At 41.2% G+C, this 13,783-nt stretch overlaps 1 protein-coding gene and 1 long non-coding RNA gene across 9 annotated transcripts in view; one reads left to right on the top strand and one right to left on the bottom strand.

Annotated features, from left to right (window-relative positions):
* Positions 1-13,783, bottom strand: part of LOC100120644 (GTPase-activating protein skywalker) — an 18,475-nt gene extending 4,692 nt beyond the window's left edge. The window contains exons 1-10 of one of the 8 annotated variants that reach the window (XM_008212303.4): positions 13,080-13,783; positions 7,098-7,562; positions 6,785-6,973; positions 6,580-6,704; positions 6,348-6,494; positions 6,129-6,263; positions 5,745-5,963; positions 5,155-5,184; positions 2,313-2,399; positions 44-202 (exon numbers count right to left, since the gene is read on the bottom strand). In XM_008212303.4, coding sequence (XP_008210525.1) covers positions 44-202; positions 2,313-2,399; positions 5,155-5,184; positions 5,745-5,963; positions 6,129-6,263; positions 6,348-6,494; positions 6,580-6,704; positions 6,785-6,973; positions 7,098-7,464 — 1,458 coding nt within the window. In that variant the 5' untranslated portion in view covers positions 7,465-7,562; positions 13,080-13,783. Of the gene's footprint in view, positions 1-43; positions 203-2,312; positions 2,400-5,154; positions 5,185-5,744; positions 5,964-6,128; positions 6,264-6,347; positions 6,495-6,579; positions 6,705-6,784; positions 6,974-7,097; positions 7,563-9,778; positions 10,200-12,913; positions 13,012-13,079 lie in introns of those variants that run through there. The other 7 variants (XM_032596456.1, XM_031924447.2, XM_031924448.2 and 4 more) reach the window with 7 other exon arrangements.
* Positions 2,875-4,004, top strand: LOC103316773. The gene is made up of 2 exons (XR_001728885.3): positions 2,875-3,705; positions 3,802-4,004. It is a non-coding gene; the product is annotated as an uncharacterized LOC103316773 (long non-coding RNA).

Below are 13,783 nucleotides of genomic sequence, written 5' to 3'. Positions count from 1 at the left end.
TATACAGAAATAAAAACAATTCGAAAGCGATAAAAAAGCTCACCTCGTTGTTGCAGGTTTTGATCATGAGGAGGGTCGGTTCGTACTTCTCTACGCGCACGTAGAAAGTAGTCAGCGAGCAGCCGTGCTCCTCGGTGGTGTAGAGCAAAATCGGCTGGTACATTGTGATCCGTACTGGCAGCCAAGACCACAACGTGAATAGCTGCCGATATAAAGCTCGATCAGTAACAGGTTGCTCTTAGTGAAATTGTACGTGCGTGTGTACTTTTTTTCGGTGTTGACCGTTTTACTTATTTTTTCGTATAACGTAATTTCGCTCGGTTAATCGCATCGAAAAGTATCACATAGTACTCCGAAGTGAGTAAAAAAAAAATCAAACGTTGATTCGTATACAATGCATTGTTATATAAAATGTAAATCATGCTCTCGCGAATTCCCGCGCGCTTGCAAGGCAATCGGCGAGTGTATATTCGGTGCACGCAGGATTCCCCATGTCAAGTGCCGTCCAGTCTAAAATAGAAATTCTCAAGTGCCCACGTGCGAAAAAGTAAAGAATTTTATATGCGCGAATTTATGCCCGAGCCTCTGTTAATCTCACTGACGTCAGCCGAACCGCAAGAGATCGGCTTTTTTATTTTCGAAGACTATAAAGATTTTTCGCGCTCGCACGCACTGGGCCTTTGAGATTTCCTACATGCGTATCGCATCGACTGTGATGGTTCTGGAATCCCTCGTGCACTTTGAAAAGAGAGAGAAGGATAGAGAGAGAGAGAGAGAGAGAGAAAAAAAAAAGAATAAAACAAAATTATGCTGAACTTGACCAAGCGAAATTCAATGCCGAGCTCTTTTGCAGGCTGCAGTGAACTAGCGTATCACGTATATGTGGAAAAAATATCTTTTACAAAGCACTCTTGTTTTTTTTTTGTTTACTTTCTCTGCATGTATATTTTATAGATAAATTGAAAATTTTCATCATCGTTGATATGTCATTTAAGTCTTTGATAATATACGTCAACGTAGTCGAGTCGTTACAAAGAAGAAATGATAGAATGATCATTGTTAATAAACACACATATAATATATAAATAAATCTCGGATATGAGTTAGGAAAGTTAGTTCTAATCGCTACATTTACGTTAATAAACAACATCTAGGACAAATAATTATTATACTAAAATTACGCGTCTATACAATGTAAATATATATAGTTAATCAATAAAACGACGACTAAAAAAGGTGCTTTGTACAATACGCGATGCGTGTGCAGAGCAACGGAAAACTTTCAAAACTCGTCCACCGTTGCTCTGTATCATGCTCGGTGCATCAGGTGCGTTATTAATGCATGCGACGCAAACATTTGCTTAAAAATTAACACTCAAAGCCGAGGAACGACGTATACAGACGCCAAAAGACGGAGCGCAAAAAAGGAGCTGATTCACAATCTATATGTATATCTGAAAAAAATGATGGCAAACACGATGATGAAATATAAATGATGAGGAGAAAAATATCGATGACAGTAGCGTTTTATGGAAAAAAAAAATACACAAGTGCTCGCAATAGCTATTGATGATGTATAACACTATACGCAACTACGAAAAAGACTTACGCATGCACGACGCCGGCGTCTCATTCGCACAACGACAACGAGACACATCACACGGGGGCCGAAAAAGAAAAATCGCTGGAAAATCGGACGAGCCAACTGAAAAAGGAGCTGCGAACAAACTCGGCTCCAAAGCGAAGGAAAACCAAAAACAAACGTTCGTGGTATAAGGGCGATCAATTTGTAGATTTATCTGAACGTCCTATTTAACTGACATAGTCACAGTAGTAAAACAAAATATTGCAGCGAAGCAGAGTAGCAGCAAAATTAAAATGGCAAAATAATAATCGTCTCTACGGATATTGCCTCTTCTGTTACTGATACTATTTAGTTATATAATGGATGTATAATAAGCAGCCCATCGAAATAATAACGCTGGCAAAATTATAAAAATATATTACATATAATAAATGTGTCAATAATTACACATGCCACAGGCACGACGAAATCACCTACGAAAATAACGAAAGGAGCAAATAAATTAAAAGGTCTACGATTCAGTCCGTGTAAAAGTGTAGCGAGTGCTCGTATATGGACCGTTGCGTAAAAAGCGACGATGCTTTTTACGAGACATGTCGCACAGAATCCATTATACGCGAACAACTAAATCGGATCAGATTCGAGCACCGCACAGCACGGGTCTATGGAAAAAAGGGAAGAAAACATTTTTCGGAAGGATATTAGTCGAGCGTGTCGAGGTACTTACTTCGGGCATATCAAGGATCTGAGATCGTATGCTTTGTATGGGGTAAACGCCCATCGAGAGAGCACGTGGTCCAGGACTGTGCGCGCCCTAATAATTCACACCCATCAGCAGCGTGTGCCATCGACGTCCGGGCGAAATTGCAGCGCAAACACAAAGACAGACATACGGAGCTTATATGAGTTTTTGCATCTACGTGCCCTCTCACACTCTCTGAGCTTCGAGCGCGTTAGTGTATTATTACAATCAATAATGATATACTCGTACGCGACTCAGAGAGATGCGATCGAACTATCGACAACATAAAATATTATAGACAACGAAAGTGTCGCACTTTCTTTGGCTTTCGTTTCTTTATTGTTGGATTGGTTAATATAATCGAACGAAAGAGGAACGAAAAATTTCTCGTAGAATAACGTATCGTGAAACAAAAGGATATAAACGAACTTAAAGTATATAACGTTGGATATACGCAACGAAAAAAAAAACGAGAAAATAAGTAGTAAAGTAAAATTTATAGGTAGTCAATTTTTTTTACTGTTCGCTGGGTCTGTGAACACACCATTATCAAAATTAAAAACAAGTTAGTTATAAAAGTTCGCTACTGTACTAAGATGTGAAAAACATCATCACGTATACTTTTTTCTGCTACGTTTGCATCTATCAAGATAAAACCATCTTTCAGTTTTTCCCTGTACTACGCTCGTTTGCATACACATGATTAAAGTGTAATCTGTATAATAAATAAAAACAGTCCATGAAATACAAAATCAGTCTCGAATGTTTGTAAACAAAAGTGTATCGCACAAATCTTCATCGCACGTATTGTGTAAACAAAAGTTATAAAATTAGCTTCTGCATGACATAATACGAAACGAGAAAAGAAACAAACAACACTTTTATAACTTCCTCAAAAGCAGTCTAATCTGCGATCTAAAATAAAAAAGGCAAGACCTAATGCATTCAGCTAAGAGATTCGATACAAGTTATGTTTGCTTTGTGTAAAATCTATTTTAGGAACGACGCACAGGCAGTCTCTTGATTTCACATTCGGCGCGGCATATCGAAAATAGCCGGCCGTTGTTTATGAATACTTTTTGCGGAGAGCCCCTGCGCAAAAATCTCTCTTTATCCCCCGAAGCGCCAGCGGGCCACAACATCTTTCTCAATCGTCACCAGGCAAGGACGCTTACACATCACGAGAATCCGTAACGCGCACAGCTTCGCAGAGCAAGAGTTAGAGCACACACGCGGAGAGCTTCTTTTAAATTTTATATTCTCTTTCTCTCTCTTTCTTGCGAGCAGTTAATAAACGAGGAATCGCCAAAAACGAGGATAAGCAAATACATAAAGTCAAGAGCTTCCATGCGTCATGATTTTCTGTTCCAGTGATGAGGTTAGTCGTTTATCTGTTGGTTATGCATTGGAGCGAATGTTTCTTTGTTATTTGTGAATCGCAGTATGTGTATTAATGTATATATTAAAAAAACAGGGTTAGGGTATGCAGCACAGACTACCGTTCCAGAATTAGTCGATTATATCCAAAGTTCAGGGATTCAGAGGCATGCGACAAGCAAAAGAATTCTAGAGAAATGCATGATCGCTTTATATCAGCAAACATTTTTGTCTAGTTTGCCAAGTAAAAGAGTATACGATTAAAAGACATGATTGAGCATGATTATATTGCCATATAAATTATTGTTTATCCGTTTCATGATTTTGCCCCCAAACAAGAGATGAAGATGAGTCGATTATCAAAGGGTTTTCGACAACGTTTTACAGTTCACGACATGTGCCTCATATTATTTATGCGTTAGGTGCGTATATCATATTATACGACCCTCGAGAGTGAAACGTCGGCAAACAGTTAAAGGTCCAAACTGTCAAAATTGTAAATTGCGTGGGACAGCCGTGTATACCGGCACTGTGGAAGTGTGCAGAGTTTGTCTCGAACAAACATTAGGTGTATATTTTGCAGACATTTTATGTTTGTACGTTTGTCAAAGATAGCGTCTGAAAGTTATAAATAGAGCCGAATCAAAACAAAGAAACCATAAACAACCTCTAATGTGTGCCCTCTGTATCGGAGGAGATTATTGCCGATTTATACATCCAGCTGAACAACGTCTGGACCAAATACGAAACCATAAAATGTGGTTCCGTTTGATAAAACTGAGAGCCGACCGAGTCTTTCTTGTCTTAGCCCTTTACGTGAGAATGTCTGATTTGTTTAACCTGGTTAAAAAATCGCGTATTTTAATCATTTGTTTATTATTTTCTAATAATGTTAAAGTATAACGTTGAGATAAGATGTTATTCAATTTGAAATTTTTACGAAAGAATTAATGCATAGTAGTAAGTGAATTAAATTAGATCATAAAGCATCATGCGATTTGAAACATTAACTCAGAACAAGAATTTTCAACAGACTTTCGTTAGTGTTTTTTTTTCTTTATAAAATAATATACAATATAATTATTATTATAAAATCAATAGCAACGTATATCTTAACAAAGCTTTTTTTAACGCAATTTCGAAAGAATTTTACAAAAATTTTTTAACCAGGATAAAATGATTAATATTGCACAAAAAAAATTAAGAAAGAAAAATAAAATGTAACACTGCAAATTTGATTATGAATATTAATACCACTCGCTGAAAAAATGAGAGCAGCGGTTGCATATGTGGCGCATATGGAAACAGCGATAAAAGCCGACGACGCTTTATAGTGTCGTGATGAATGAGAGTACGTGTGAGTGTAACTCGAATAGTAGTTTTAGGGAGGAGAAAAAAGGTAGCACATGAAACGAACGGCACATTGTCCAAAAAGATAATTATACGATACCCTGTCTTTGTACGTGTCTTCACATTCTTTCTGAAAACAAAGTGAATCATTGAAAAAAATCTTCTGTAGTTTTCAGCTGTTTAAAAAGGTATTTTATAATTTGTCTTATTCAAAGTTTTTTTTAAGTACTCCTCGGATTCGTTGTTTGCTTAATCGATTCACTATGTAACAAAATGGAAAAAGTTAATGGCATCGCTCAACGACAACAATAATATTTATATGTTGTACAAATATTATATACTGAAAATGATTAAGCGACCATAGATCTTACACAAAAACCAAGTTTGTTAAGATATGACATTTTTGAGGTCATATTAACCCTGCACCACTGTTATTGTCTTATTGGAAAAAGAGAAAGTAGGATAGAGAAAAAGAAAAAGATATAGAGAAATTGATAGTTAAAACATTCGTATTAAAAAAAAAAAGTATATCCAAATAAAATTTAAAAAAAATATACGTTTCTACGTTAGTACTTATATTTTTCACTATATACCAACAAATAAATATTAAAAAATACAATTTTACTGAATGCCAGAATGAAGAAAATGGCACTCTTGTTTAACAAGTCACCTTATTTCTAATCCACTCACCTCTCTTATTGTGAGGGTGTGAGACATCATTTGTATGTTCATTTGTGACTGACTTGTTGGTAAAGTATCGGTCGACCTTGATTTTACCAACGACTTGGATCCCGACACCACGTTTCGGCTTTTTAAATTCATTTCGATGCTAATGAATACTCTTGATATGTAAGCCGAACTTAATCCACGAATACCAAATGCAGTACGCAAAAACTTTGCTGGAGTCACCTAGAATTAGCGAAAGTTAACAATTAAAAACAGTTGTTATACTCACTGCATAGCCTTCGATTCTCATGTGAATCTTTGAAAAAAGCGTACACTTATATTCGCCGACTATTATTGAACAACTTTTATATTATTAGTAGAGTTCTAAGATGAGGTGTAAATGCTTACCGGTATTTGTCTACAAAACTTTGAAAGTGCTGCATCAATACCATTCTTGGTAATTTCAGCCATCCATTCCGAAGTTTGTGGTGATGAATGTTTATAGAATAATAAGATTATAGCCATAGCTACCCTATAGAAGACCTAAATAAAATAAAATAAGATTAAATCAGATAAATTTGCCAACTTTTATTTATTATAATTTAAATGAGCTGATTGGACTCTTACTTTAATGCCTTCATGCAAAAAACAGTCCATAACTCTGACTAGATGTTGAAACGGGAGTAATTGCAGGATCCACCAGATCCAGTCCATGTAGATTCTTTCTGCTCTTGATACTGAACAATGTCTAGCTAAATGTACTGCTGCAGATTTCTGAAACAGAATTTATGAAATGCTATTTATTGTATGTCATAATGAAATCAAAGTAAAGAAAAACCTTGATTAATACAATACGTACTACATGTTTTTTCGTTATTTGCTCAACAGTTTTCCATGTTACTTCATAAAGCAGTTTTGTTTGTGTGATGAACATTTTTTTCTTTGATGCTACTAAGCTTTGCACACAATGATAGCATTGTTCCTCTGAAAAATGATTTAAGGTATGATGAAAATCGTTCATAATTTTTATGATTGAAATTGACTTTAAGAACTGTGTTGCTTACCTGGCATAAAATGCAGAAGAAGAGCAGTTATTGGGTAAAGCGATGGACTGTATGTTATATCTGGACATGCATAACCTAAGACTGAAACGATTCTGTCGGCGACACTTCTACCTTTGCGAGTCAAGTTATACGATAAACAGTGAGTACTGTCGACAAATGGTGGCAACATAATTGATTGCTCTGGTAATTCTGCAATAACATACATAATTATACGTAGATTCAAGGAGAGATTGAAAAGATATAGAAAAATGCAATTAACAGAGATTAAAGCTGTTAACTAAAAGAAATAATATATCAGTGAATTGAAACTAACCTGTAGTTCCTAAAATTTGGCTCACCATGTCCCAGTAATAACCATCCATGGTGTTGTTGCCCTTGGAGTGTTGACTGATAAGTGCCGGCCATAGCTGAGTTCTAATGCCGTTGTTGAGCGGCCAGGCATTCTCCCTCAGGATGAGCTTCACCTCGCGTAATTTGTCTGCTTGTAGGAGTGCATTAATCTCCTTGAAGGTCTTGAGGGTTTGCTTCTTGCTGGTCGGCGACTCAGGTTGTATGATGATGTTTGTGGTGTCAACGTGTGGTGGGAAGACATCATCAATATCAACATTGCTTTCCTCCTCGAGTACCGACAACATGTTTGATGGATTATCCATAGAACAGGGAGACTGCGTGACCAACATGGCAGCAGCACTACGGAGCTGGATTGTCCATGCTCCAAGCTGGTGGCATTGCAAACAATTGCAATTTACGTGATCTCCTTGGAAGTTTCAGCATTCATCTGGAATGAACAAAACTTTGAGTCTTGGATCTTACAGAGAAAGGTTTCATTTTGCTTAAACTCAGAAGGTGAATGAATTATTCGACTTGTATTGCAATTACACAAGTCCGAGCTCTAGAACTTCAAGGTTGGTATCATGAAGCACCACTCACAATCTGATCAAATTAGTGGCCCGGAGATGAGATACTATCCTTGTTAGTAAGAAGTATACGTAATGTCATTCACATTAATTCTAAAATCAAGCCAATTGTGCAGAATTATGGTTATGACTACAGTTCATTTAGTAATGTGTTTCTAAAGTATCCACCTTTTTTCACTTTTTTAATGGTATTTATTTCAGACAATCAATTTTCACTCAAAGATTTTATACAGACTTTAAGTCTATAAAATAGGTAAATATGCAGAATACACTAGTGGAATGTAAATAGTGTAATTTGCAAGGAGACATTGGCCTCAGTGCAGTTTTCCTTCAAGAAAGGAGATAAGTTCACAATGAGATAAAAAAGTAACGATAAGAATACTGCAAAGCATCTTAACTTTGATAGAAATGCAAATTATTAGCTGTTGATAAGTAACTCTGCATTTAATAATAATTAATTAATGATTCTATAGACAGATATAGATGAGAATATTTGTATTGAAAAGCTATCATGTAATGCAGATAAAAATGAGGTGCTTTGATTCCAAAATTTTAAGACCAGTATATTGTCTCATTATATCAAAGTAAACAATTATACTTCATTTTGGATTCTTAATTTTTTTTATCATGTAAGGAATTCACGATTATCAGTACAGTCAATTGAGCATTTAATGTGATACATGCTTAGTACACTTGAAATTTTTGGTTTTTAATTAAATATACTTTGAAGCCAATACACATTTTGCAAGATGCCTTATGCACATTATAGCAGATAAATATTATCACAGTAGGGTACCATTCAAACCACTTGAGTTTATAAATATACCTGACCAAAGCTTAATGCAAAACAGCAGTTACATCGGCATAAAATATATAACACAAAGTCTTAATAATAACCATGCGGTGTATTTTATTATTCAAATTAAGTCTTTCTCCATCTTTTGTCTATTCAAACAAGCTTTCAAAATCTTAACAGTAGGGCTTCTAGAACTTTTGGAAAACTAAACTTTGAACTAAGCTACTCATAGCGATATTTCCACTCGACGCTTAAAAGATCAGATGTTCCAATGGCAAGTTTCCAAATCACATGATTCGGTGTGTATATGTATTGTAATGTTTTTTTTTGTTTTTTCGATAACATTCTTGACTGCTAATTCAGTCTTGACCAAATTCCTCACAAGACACATTTTTTCTTTAGGACAAATTTATCATCTGCGCTCAAATCAATGACTACTTGGAATGTACCTTATAAATAGCAACGTTTATATTGGAAATGTTTCAATGAACAGTTGATGGAAAAGATTGTTATTCAATTAAATTATTTTCATCACGTGTATGGCTAATTTGAATTTCATTGAAAACATTCATTGACCTCACTCATTCATGAGATAAATTTAGAAACTGCAAAGTAAATACATAGATGTTATGCAAATGAACGGACCGTTTTAGAAGAACATTTACTGTATAAAAAAACAAGCAAGCAATTATCTTGGTATTGAATCTGAAATTTCTCCTTAACCAGTCTCTCACATTCTCCATTTCTCAAAGAAATCTCTGCACGCTATACAGGAACGAATTAATATGCTATGAGCTTCTATAAAAATATACTCGTGATTCGCGTAATAAGTCGATTGTAGACACAGGTGAAGACGTACAAATAAAAGAGAAAAGGAAAGCAGGAAGACGGAAATAGAGAGGCTCAAGCAGATAGGGGTAGGCAAAGTGTATAAGTAAACGCAAAAGTCTAAAAGCATAAATAAACGATATCTGCCCAGTTTGCATGTCTCTCTGCGCGGAGAGAGAGAGAGAGAGAGAGAGAGAGAGAGAGAGAGAGAGAGAGAGAGAGAGAGAGAGAGAGAGAGAGAGAGAGAGAGAGAGAGAGAGAGAGAGCGGCGGCGGCGGCGAAAAGCGCTAAATTAGATCGATTCGTCGTCTATAAACAAGACTATATGCGTATGACGTGCGCGAAAACTCGCGCGGCTAATCTTTAATCGATCGCGGAGAGCCTATAGTGCGGCCTGCAAATGTATATAAGAGTATGTAGCCAGCCGCGCTCGCCCAATATAAGTAAGTATACCTATGCAACAGCAGTCGACAGCGCGCAGCAACAGCGAGAGATCACGAGAGCTGCATCGGAAATTCCATTTTCGATTTTTTATTTTTCAACCGCGAGCGTTGCACTAACCTTAAAAGAAGCACCGACACTGAGCTTTGGTAATTCACTCGCGTAACGGCACAATCCTTTTCCCGAGCGAGAGAGCGCAATCGATCCCCAACGTAAACATAGAGGAAAGTCACGTTCGCGGCCACAGGTGAGGCGAGTAAGGGCGTAGTCTGAGCCGTGATGGCGTGAAAAAGGGCGGCGAGCCCCCGGGAGAAGAAGTCAGCGGTCTCGGCTACACCCTGCACACAGAGTATAGCGGCGTTATTGCCCTCTCTCTTCCTCTCTATATCTGGCCTCAGTATATAGGCCTGGCCAAGTGCGAGAGAGAGAGAGAAAGAGCTCCGAGGGGGGATCGATATCGAGGTGACAGTCGAATTTTTTCCCTCTCCACCAGTAGCGAGCCAGCACCTGCTCTCTCTCTCTCTCTCTCTCTCTCTCTCTCTCTCTCTCTCTCTCTCTCTCGGGGGTTAACTGCTGCGAAGGCGCGAACGACGGGGCAGCTCTAAGTATTCTGCTCGCTCGACCCGGGGAAAAAAGGAGAAGATCCGGCGGCCAAAACCCTCGCGAGAGAGACAGAGAGAGTGAGAGTTTGCGCGAGCGAGAAGGCAACTCAACTCGTTGTATATAGTAACCCCACCCTCGTCGGGGAACACGCGCGCGCGCGCGCGAGCGAGCGAGAGAAATAGCGAACGCGTTCGAGCGCCTTTAAATCGCTCGCTTCTCCGGAAGGAGGGAGGGAAGAACTGAGGGGACCGAATAATGTAGCTGTCAAATGCCTCTGCTCAACCTCATCCCGTTCCTATACGCGCGGAGTACGCCTCGTGCGCTCTGAAAAAAGATGGGCTTTTCGCGCTCTCTCTCTCTCTCTCTCTCTCTCTCTCTCTCTCGCTCTCTCTCTCTGTTTACGCTCGACGAAGCTTGCGCGAAAAATGCGCGCGCTTTTATCCATTCACGGGGGAAATCGAGCGATGCGCGCGTGTGTGTTTAGGTTCACCTTACGCTTATTTGGGTATCGGGAATTTACGCTCTCGGCTTTTTCGAAGCAACGCGCCTGCAGATATTTTTGCGAGTGCGCTGTTCGTTAATAAGCGCGCACGTTTATCGACCGCGCGAAGAATTCTTTCTGTATTATTCAAGCTCGAAGGACAATGACTTATATTTTGCTGAATCGAGCATTCGCGCATGTACAGGCTCTGGTGTGCGTGAAATCGGCTTCAGGCTTGACCTAATTATTGATTATCAAATTAAACGCGTTTTCACTTTATAAGTACCTGCACGCAAAACAGTCTAACCTGAATTACCGCGAGTGTGTAATAAGGAGAGCTAAATAGGTATAGCGAGAGGATCTATGCATTATGTAGGTATGTATCTATACTTGCTCTCGTGCGCGCGACACTTGTACGGCTTAAATTTGCTATCGCTTTCAGAGGATGCAAGCGCGGCACAAGCTACGTGGTCGAGAGAGAGAGAGAGAGAGAGACGCCTTTTTTGCGCGTTATGAAAGCACTTTTTCACCCTCCGCAACGCGTGTACATAAGTTGGCTTACGCACTGCCGCGCGGACCGTTGTAAAGTCGTTTTGCGTGGAGAAAAACTTGGAATATCCGCTATCAGATGAAAACAACAACTTAAAGGTTACACGGGTAAAAACGACTCTGACACGCTCCGTTCTTTCATCTCCGCGGACGCGATGAAATCGAGTGTGTAGGCACTCGCTTCTAAACAAAAACCGAAGAAGGATAAAAAAAGGCCCACCGATCGCGGAAACACAGAGCGCGCGACTCACAAAACAAACGAATCCTCTTTCGACACACTGCAATCGGCCGTAAAATGCCGTCATCGACGCCGCGGTGCAACCCTCCGCGAAAACAAGTCCACTCGAGAAGAAGCTCCGATGCAGCAGCCAGCCGCCGACGGACGGCGATTCGGATCGGGGATCCAGATTCCAGGCGCAAAATACTTAATAAACGAGGATGATGGAAAACTCGCGCGCATACTAACACACACGGAGAGCAGCGCGCGCGCGCGCGAGAGAGAGAGAGAGAGAGACGAGCTGATGATGTGTGTCCCGCACGTATATACGTATATACAAGCACTGCAGCAGCGCTCTACTCTCGCGGAGGTAGTTGAAGCACTTAGCACGTTTCGGCACTTATACAGCACCGAGAATGTACGACTACGTGTGTGGCTCTGTGGCTGATCGCACATACGCTCTCTCGAGTGGACCTGACGAGCGGGGAGAGACGACGAGAACGGATCAAGCGAGAGAGATGGCGGGCACGACGGAAAACTTTGGCGAAGTCGAAAATAGAGAGAGAGAGAGAGAGAGAAGAACAAAGAGCGAGAGGCGAAGAGAAAACAAAGATCAGGGGAGGGAAGAGGGCGAAACAGAGAGTCCACCAGCGTAACTACCCACTGCGGAGACTAGAAAATAAATGAAGCATCGGCTAGAGAAAGAAAGAAAGAGAGAAACAGAGGGAGAGGCGAATTCGCACTGTGTCATCAACAGCGAGTAGGTATCAACGTTTATTCAACCGTTCATATAAGCGGCCCGGAGAGCCGCGCGAGTTCCTGCATTTCCAACTAGACCAGCAATTTTACCGACTCGTATGCGCGCACACCTCTATACTCCCGTTGCAGACTACTGCAGAGCCGTGGCAGTAGACTATATAACCGAAGGAAAATTATAGCAGAGTAAAGAGCTGCGATGCTCGCTCGCGCGCGCGCGCGAGTAAGAGTGCGAGCGAGAGAGCGAGAGAGAGAGAGACACGTACAGATGATGATAGGCTCTATCTCGCTCTGACGTTCTTTATTCGAGAGCGGCGGCGGCGGCGGCGGCGGCGGCAGCGTCGATCGAGCGAGTCACGAGAATCGGAAGAATCATCGTCGCGCACATATACTCGGCTGATGCTCTCGCTCGTCACCTGTGTCGCGAGCGGCTAACGACAATGCGCAGGGGGAGGACCCGACGACGTCCGCGCCCCGTCGAAAAATAAGCTGCCTGCACTGCGTCGTCTTCCCCCCTATACGTATACCCGTTTATACATACTTCATGAGAAGACCCGCACACACTCACTCGTCGGGCCTATCCCCCAGCTTCCTGGCCCTCGCGCGCACCACGGTACAGCTGTATGGAGCAGCGCACACACACTGTAGAGTCCTACATCGGCCACAAAGAAGAAGAACACCGAGCGTGCAGGAAACACGGCTTTTACCTTTGCTGCTGCTGCTGCTGCTGCTGCTGTTGCTGGTACGGTGTAATTCCTCGCTTCCGCACATAGACACGACGGGAGTAGTGTCGCAGCCGAGGGTCCGTCGTGTGTCGACCCGTCGTTCCGCGCGCGCGATAAACACACAGAACAGAGAGAGAGAACGAGAGTAGCAGTATCACGCACGTACAACACTATAGGTGGACTGGCCGAGGCACTGATGGTGTTACAGTAGTATAGGCGGTCGCAGGAGGGAGAGTTTTCCTCTCTGTCTCTTTCTCTCTTACTCGCTCACTTGGCTGCTTGGCTTTTTTCCCTTCCTCGCGCGGCGCAAACTGGCGCGGCGCGCGCCTCCTCTCCTTTATCTTTCGTTCCTTCGTTCTTCTTTCTTCCACTCCTTCCCTTTTGGATGTACACTCGGCTGTTTGCTATGCCTTGTGCGCTTGCTCTCGCGGCGGCGAGTCGCTTCTTGTCGGTGCGCGAGTGCGTGTGTAACTGGGGGCTCGCGCTGCGCGGCTCGTCGCGGCGCAGGTCACGTGACCGGCCCTCGAACTAACGTGTGTCTGCAGTCTGCACGCGAGAGAGTCTTGCTCGTTGGCTATGCTGTTTTATACGTGCGTGTAGAGCCGTACGCCGATGCTCGATTCACCGCGAGCGAGCTTCCGCTCTCGCCGCTAGGGCGGCTCTGTGTACGCTGGAAAGAGAGAGAG

This window comes from Nasonia vitripennis, chromosome 2 (genome assembly GCF_009193385.2).
Source record: "Nasonia vitripennis strain AsymCx chromosome 2, Nvit_psr_1.1, whole genome shotgun sequence".
In the NCBI taxonomy this organism is placed as follows: domain Eukaryota; kingdom Metazoa; phylum Arthropoda; class Insecta; order Hymenoptera; family Pteromalidae; genus Nasonia; species Nasonia vitripennis.
Note: the sequence above shows the minus strand (reverse complement) of the source record. Positions and strands in the feature narration are given on the sequence as shown.